This window comes from Myotis yumanensis, unplaced genomic scaffold (genome assembly GCF_028538775.1).
Source record: "Myotis yumanensis isolate MYYU_CA2020_CCGP unplaced genomic scaffold, mMyoYum1.0.hap1 SCAF_9, whole genome shotgun sequence".
Lineage (NCBI taxonomy): Eukaryota > Metazoa > Chordata > Mammalia > Chiroptera > Vespertilionidae > Myotis > Myotis yumanensis.
In genome coordinates, this window is record NW_027223760.1 from 83,345,444 (window position 1) to 83,353,535 (window position 8,092).

The 8,092-nt window shown below is 40.7% G+C and overlaps 1 protein-coding gene across 1 annotated transcript; it reads right to left on the reverse strand.

The window, feature by feature from the left end:
• Positions 1–6,845: 6,845 nt before the first annotated feature.
• On the reverse strand, positions 6,846–7,400 carry LOC139016033 (zinc finger CCHC domain-containing protein 10-like). Its single transcript, XM_070423546.1, has 2 exons — positions 7,348–7,400; positions 6,846–7,197 (listed from the first exon to the last, which is right to left on the reverse strand). Exons 1-2 carry the CDS (start codon positions 7,398–7,400, stop codon positions 6,846–6,848), a joined length of 405 nt encoding a protein of 134 aa, XP_070279647.1.
• Between the last annotated feature and the right edge of the window lie 692 nt (positions 7,401–8,092).

Here is an 8,092-nt window from a genome sequence, read left to right on the forward strand (position 1 = left end):
TGTGCTTTGGGGAAGAAACAGACTGGATCGAGTAAGGCAGCAGGAAGGTGACAAAATGACTTGGAAAGTATCTTCTCCTCTGGGCCTCAGTATTTCCATCCTTACAAAGGAAGAGTTCAGCCGGAGAAATTGGCAATTTAATATAGTTATGCTCTTTATGTTTATTAATATCACTTGATCCTCTCAATATCCTATGGAGTTCATGCTTCTCAGGCTCACATTTCTAAGAGAGGTTGGAGCCAGAATGTGCATATATATATACATATACATACATATATATGTATATACATATGCACACACATTATATGTACATACCTATCTATGAGTACATACATGTGAGTCATAAAAATCATTGTTTACCTGTATACGAGTCATGTAATTTATAAAAATTATAAAAATTAATTCTAGATCTAGCTATAGCTGTATATACTTATTCTTGCATCAGGGAAGAAATACATAATTTTTATGCCCCAGGACCAACAATTCCAATTTCAATTCATTCCTTGTATTTGTGTGCATGTAAGTGTCCTGGGAGAAGAAACTCCATGAGGAAAAGAAGGACTTCCTTGTGGGAGAAATTGGTTGGTCGCTGGGAATCAAATGACTTGCATTATAAAATGACATTTTCCTGGTGATGCAGGACAGACCTGAGTTCACACCTGTGGTTTCTGAATTCTTAAAAAGCCTTATAGTCTGCATGAGCTAGCATGAGTGTACAGTGGAGAGGATCTACTTTAGGGTGTTTGTAGCTAACATGCCTGAGGTCAGCCCTTGTGAAAGCCCTGAGCCTAATTAATCCCTTTTCCACACCAGGACGGGGACTACACACTCACTGCTGGTAAAGAAGAAAGAAAACGTTACTTTAATTGTGTTCTTCCCTTCCTCTCCAGTCTGAATCCCTGGAAACCAGGACAAGGTGAGACAGCCATGGCCAAGGGCATGGAAAGGGCACCACCTCAGGGTGCTGGGGGATCCCATGTTCAGAGCCAGCTGTGCAGAGGATTAGGAATGAGCTCTCTTGAGCATTTTCACCAGCCTCACCCAAGAAGGACATTAAGTGAGATCGAATGGCCGCCTTTCCTTGCGTGATCATATTTTCCTTGGTCTCCTCCGCTTGGGCACCTACTGTTTTTTGGGTAAGAAAATGTGTGGGTCTTGGGAGAGAAACATCTGATTTTCTTTTAGTTGTAGGGAAGAGAAAGAATAACATGAATGGATGGGAAATGTTTTGCTGAAACATGGGCCTTTGGGCTTGATCATGTAAATTGGTATCAATTGGACATTGTTATTAGGAACATCACTATCTGAAAAGTAACACGCTTCTACATGATGCATGGGTCAAGAAAAATCAGAAGGGCAATTCAAAATCATTTTGAACATAAAGAAAATGAAACAAAATGAACGAAAGTTTAGGTTCAAACATATGTTATTGCCTCCATACCCTTTTCCTTTTACTCTAATCCCACCATCATCTGGGATGTCCCCAATCTCACTGGATTCTACTTTATCTTTTTTAAAAAAATATATTTTATTGATTTTTTACAGAGAGAAAGGGAGAGGAATAGAGAGTTAGAAACATCGATGAATGAGGAACATCGATCAGTTGCCTCCTGAATACCCCCCACTGGGGATTTGCCCACAACCAAGGTACATGCCTGGGACCCTCTATCCATTGAGCCAAACTGATGAGGGCTCCACTTTATCTTACTTGTATTTCATTTTGCTCAAATAAACATATATATATACATTTTGTTATTCCTCCTACTTTCTTACATAAACAATAGCACACTATAGATAGGGACCTGTTGAGTTTGTTTCTGTTTGTTCGTTTGTTGCTTTTTATTTAATATCCCACCTGTGAGAGAAATCATAGTTTCTGTCTTTCCCTGTCTGACTTATTTAACTTCCCATAACACTCTATTTGAAACATGTGTTCTTGGATATTTTAAACACCATCTGATTGTGAGAGAGAAGGGAGAGCGGAACTACAATCGATCTTGTTTCATTCTCCCACACCCAGCAACACCAGCACCGCTCACCCAAACCAGTTCACTGAATCCCTCAGCCTCTCTGGGGCCAAGGAACTCCTGTTTCCTCATCATCATTCACTTTAATTCAGCCTCTTGATAGGAACAGGCCTGGCACTTTACTTACTGTGTCATGTTGAACTTTTAAATTAAAAAGATATATTTTTTATTGATTTCAGAGAGGGAGACAAAGATAGAAACATCAGTGAGAGAGAATCATCGATTGGCCGTCTCCTGGGATGGAGCCCGAAACCTGGGCATGTGCCTCGACCAGAACCGAACCTGAGGCCTCTTGGTTCCTGGGTCAATGCTCCACTGCTGAGCCACACCCAGCCAAGCCATACTGAGCCGTATACTTGTCCCAATTAGAGTGAAGATGGAACTAAAGCCAACAAAAGCCAAGTCCCTTAATGAAAATACTATGGTGGGCACATTATGTGTACAATCCTGAAAGGGTTTTTCTCTTTTCTCAATGACACAGCAAATTTATAAATGAAGTCAGGACTGTAGAAAATAAAAGAAAGAGTAAAGAAATATATGAAGTAGTTACTGCTCACAAATTCTGTTGTATAATTTTGTGCAAATGAGTAATTAAATTACACTCCTTTATTCACTTAGTAACTTCAATAAGTGAAATCATATCCTATGGAAAACTTTTTAAAATCTATTGTGTCTTTATTTGCAGGACGGAGACCATGAGACCCCAAGAAATGGCCTCCAGTAAATTTAAATTTCTGAATTCGGATTCCAACCTGATCACTCTCTTGACACAAGAGTCCTAAAACCTCATAGTGGTGAAGTAGAATGGGGAGATTTCTGTGTGGCCTTGGACATGTACTAGCATCTGAACCTCCAGGCTTATATTTACACGTAGGTAACACAAGCACCATAGTAGGAAAATATACTTCTGAGCATGAAATGAAACCATACCTGTCACGTATTCAAGGTTAAAGGCTAAACCATGGTATACACAGGAATTATTTCCATTCTCAATATAAACCCTAAATCTTTTTTTAATTTTATTTTTCAATTAAAGTTGCTATTCAATATTATTTTGTATTAGTTTCAGGTGTACAGCATGGTGGTTATACAACCATATATGTTACATAAATGATCACCATAAATTTTCAAGTGCCCACCCAGCACTATGCATAGTTATTATAATATTATTGATGAATAGAGGCCCAATGCACCAAATTCATGCAAGGGGCTCAGCCCTCGCAGCCCTGGCTTCGTCCGGAAGGATGTCCAGTCTAATTAGCATATTATGCTTTTATTATTATAGATATTCCCTGTGATGTACTTTCTATCTCCATGATTGTTTTGTAACCACCAATCTGTACTACTTAATCCCTTCACCTTTTTCACCGGGTCCCCCAAAATCCCTCCGCCCTGGCAACCATCATCGCTCTGTTCTCCGTACCTGTATGTCTGTTTCTGACAAGCCCTCACACGCCCTCTAGTGCCCATACTCCTTATGGTGAGCTTCTGGCATTGGGACTCCTAGTTCAGAGGAACACTTTGCATTTGGGGTTGAAGCTGAGGTGTCACAATGCTCATACTTGAAGAAATGGTGGGATGGGCAAAGGCATGCTGTCAGAAGAGGCACACAAAAACCTGCCTGACCGAAGAGCAGAGCAGAGAAAACCCTCAGAACAGACCAACCGAGCTCCATCCAGGCTGTTGCAATGGTAAGAACACCTTCTTTTTTTCAGCAGCAGAGTATTCCATTGTGTAGACGAACCACAGTTTTTTAACCCACTCATCTGCTGATGGGCACTTAGGCTGTTTGCAATCTTAGCTATGGCGAATGGTGAACTGGAGAGCATTGTGCTAAGCGAAATAAGCCAGTCAGAGAAAGATAAATATCACATGATCTCACTCATTGCTGGAATATAATGAACAACATAAACTGATGAACAAAAACAGATCCAGAGACAGAGAAGCATCGAACAGACCGTCAAACCTCAGAGGGAAAGCAGGGGAGGCTGGGGGTAAGGGGGAGAGATCAACCAAAGGCCTTGTATGCATGCATATAGGCCCAACCAATGGACAGAGACACCAGGGGGGTGAGGGCATGAGTGGAGATGGCGTGGGTAGAGGGGTAATGGGGGGATAAGGACACATACGTAATACCTTAATCAATAAAGAAAAAAAATCAATTGACCAGTAATATTTGTTGCTGTGCCCATGTGGGGCAGTAGCCGCAGGACAGGAAGAAGTAGGAGAAATCCATCAATCATTATCTACAGGTATTTCCTGTTACTTGCAGCCCCATGCAGGATGGACTTCCCTAGGATCACCTTTATGCGCCCGGATACAGCTGCCCCTGCTTGGGCTACAAATGGCCACACGTTCCAGAATGAGTGTTTCTTTTGTCTTGCTCAGTGGGAAGTTCAAGTTAAAATGTCATTATTTTTTCTCTATATTTCTTCACAGAAATGTCAAATAATCTTAGCCAAGGAACTGGATTTACTAATGCTTGGGTGTTTGTTTGTTTTCTTCAGTAGCCACTATTATTCACAAAAGATTGCAGACAGATTACATATATAGTGATTACTTTTTTAAAAAACAAATGTAGTGAACATTCAACAAAACAAAAACATGCAAAAGAAAATAGAACAGGCCATTTACACAGGGCTCATTGCTTGAGAAAACATTGGGAATTGATAAAACATGCAATGGGTTTAGGAAAACAAAGAGAAAATTGTGTTGAAAGGAATGTTATATAATGTTATATAATTACTAGAGGCCTATTGCACAAAAAGATTCGTGCATTAGGCCTTCCCTTCCCCTGGCTGCCAGCACCAGTTTTCCTCTAGCACCCGTGACCCAGGTCTTCGCTCCGGCTGGAGCGCCTTCAGTCTTCGCTCCACCGCTTCGTGTCTTTGTATGCAAATTAACTGCCATCTTTGTTGGCGGTTAATTTGCATATCTTGCTGATTAGCCAATGGGAGGCATAGCAAAGGCATGGTCAATTACCATGTTTGTCTATTATTAGATAGGATATCTAAATATATAATATTTAGAGAACAGTGATATGTAAGAATGGAAAGTTAGGCAGAGGCTAACTTCTGGAAAATATAAATATTAGAGAATAGGCTGTAGTTATGGGCATGGAAACCTAGTGAGAATTGGAGCAGAGTGTGTGAACCCTGTGAATTGTGCATCCCGTTATTGTAGTTATTTTTTACTTCCTGGTAGAAAAAATCTGGTGTTGCAATGTGGAATGGGAAGGTATCAGAATAGGAATGGGTTAGGGGATGAAAGATCCTCTGTGGGAAAATTTCTCATAACACTTTGAATAATGTCGACATAGAGGAGAAACAGGCAAGCTGTGGTGGTGACAAGCAGGAATGGAGAAGGGACGGGTATAGAGGCAACTGTAAGAGCAGCTCCCTTTCCTAGGGTGACATCTGAAAGATAAGAGACTGTAACAATGTCCACTTTCCTTGTGATCCTCATCTTTTCTTTCTCTTCTCTTTAGGGAATTTGATCACCGTATTAACTTTGGTTACTATGGCTGATGTTAAATACTCTTACCACAGCAGAGTAATTTAAGAAATACTGTGCAGTATTTTTTAACCTTTCATGCTAGATTTCAATTGTGTATGTGCTATGTTAACACACCATATTTATGTAGTACGTACATTGTTGTATATGACCAGTGACCACATAAACTGTCCTACTAAAATCATAAAAGTGGTAAAAGGCAATCTTTATGAAAGCTTAAAAAATCTCAACAAAAGGCAACCAACATCGCCCTCATGTTCTGTAAAAATTACCTTTCTTCCTCCTACTTTCTTTCCCCCTTTGAATAGTACCTTTTATAGCATATTAACACACAAAGAAATATATTTATATCACTTTTACTTGTTACCCTTTTAAATGACCTTTTTCTGATACACTGAATTTACCCAAAGGCACCAAGATTCCTACGTAGTTTCAACATTTTTGTTCCTTTTTAAGTTTCTCTAGAATGATGCTCCTCAGACAAGTGTAACTCTAATAACCAGGAGAAAATAAATGATACAACACAGTAACTTGAAACTTGTACCAGCAAAAAGGTAGAAATATATTAATAGGTTCCTCGAGCGTTTCATTTAGGACAGAAGGCAAAATAACTTTCTGAACAAAAACACAAAAATAGAGCACATTTATCAACAGTAGAAAGACACCTAAGCTTATAACAGTGTATTAAATCTGATGTAATAACACACAGAAATTCACTGCCGGATATTCTGATGCATTATCCTGAAAATATGTCCCATACATGACACTAACATATAACAAAGTATAGCATTGTTTCCATAGGGAGAAAAGATACGTTTTAGTTTTGTTTTATTCTAAAGATTTTGTATTGATTTCTTTTAGAGAGGAAGGCAGAGGGACAGAGAGAGACATCGATGTGAGAGTGAATCATGGACAGGCTGCCTCTGCATGTCCTCCACCAGGGAGTGAGCATGCAACCCGGACGTGTGCCCTGACTGGAATCAAAGCAGCAATCTTTTGGTGCATGGGGTGACCCTCAACCAACTGAGCCATGTGGGCCGGGGCAAAAAGAAGTTTTACCGCAAAAACAGAATTACCGGATTTCAGCTTTTGATTAAGTGTTAGAGATACACTTTAAATATAAAAAAGAAAAACAAGATTCACCCTTAAAATAAAAAAGTGTGTGTGTATATATATATATATATTTCATTAATACTTTTTATGCTCTTACAATGTAAAACATTTAGAAACTTCTGAGCTCTCAAAATTTTGGCCAGTAAACCTATTTGGCTTTAACATATTCTAAATTCCCTTTTGAGAATCAGATTAAAGTTCACGGCCCATCAGTCCAATGCAGACAGAGTGATTCTGTTTCTTTCGCTTCTTTTTTGGTGGCTCATCTTGGGAGCTGCTCTCCGTGCTGGAGCTGCTGCTACTGGAAGAGCTGGAATCTGAGACCGAATCAGAGGATGAGGAAGAGCTCGTGGAGGAGGCTGAGGACGAGGAACTGGAGGAGCTTTCCTCAGGGCCACTGTCCTCGGAGGAGGACGAGGTAGATGTTTCTTCCCTCTCTGATGAAGAGTCACTGGCTGACCTGGCACTGCTGTTGCTACTGGAGCTGGTTACGCTCTTAGACCTTCTTTTCTTCGTCTTTCTATCTACATCCGCTTCTCCAATGCTGTGTTGCAATAATAATCGGTTTTCCTTTTCTTTTAAAGCTTTCTTTAGTTGTGCTGTTCTTGAAGGCCTATGCAGGTATTTCCTATTCCCTGTGCATTCCTAAGTCCAATGTCCAAATTCCAAGCATTTCCGACATCTTACATGTTGCTTATTTGCTTCAGCTGGTCTCCGGGCGAGGAGTCGATGCATGGGAGTCGCCATCTTAGCGCGGCTGAGGTATATCAGTTTGACAAGTTCTTGATTTAACCAGTTATGTTCTAGGGCCTTGGTTCTCAACCTGTGGGTCTCGACCCCTTCGGCGGTCGAATGACTCTTTCACAGGGGTCGCCTAAGACCATCCTGCACATCAGATACTTACATGACGATTCAGAACAGTAGCAGCATTACAGTTATGCAGTAGCAACGAAAATAATTGTATGGTTGGGGCACAACATGAGGAGCTGTATTCAAAGGGCCAGAGGGTTGAGAACCACTGTTCTAGGGGAAGTCATACAAACTCTACTTTCCCCCTCACCTTTCCAGCTAATCCGCAGGCGGCTTCAGCTGGCCACAGGGACCCTCCTCCTCTCACCGCTTCTACCTTCCTTGGTTTTGGACAAGTTCTTGTGTAGAGGCCCAGGCCTGTCCTATTTTAAAGGGCCTGGGCGTCTGGGTTCCTGTTAATTCTCCAGGGGATTCTAGTGCACGTCTACAATTGAAAACTATTTTCTCTTTCTTATTTATTGGGGAGACATTGGTTAATAAAATTATGTAGCTTTCAAGTGTGCAATTTATAATACACCATCCTATATAATAAAGACCTAATATGCTAATTAGACTGCATGGTGGAACAACCTTCCAAATCCAGAACGAACAGTGGGCAGGGGACAGACTGCGAGGGCCTATTCTTGCAC

Coding starts and splice junctions, on each gene's coding strand:
- LOC139016033 (XM_070423546.1), bottom strand. CDS start 7,400: ATGGCGACTCCCATGCATCGACTCCTCGCCCGGAGACCAGCTGAAGCA. Junction 7,198..7,347: donor AGACCAGCTGAAGCAAATAA/GCAACATGTAAG, acceptor ATTGCAACACAG/CATTGGAGAAGCGGATGTAG.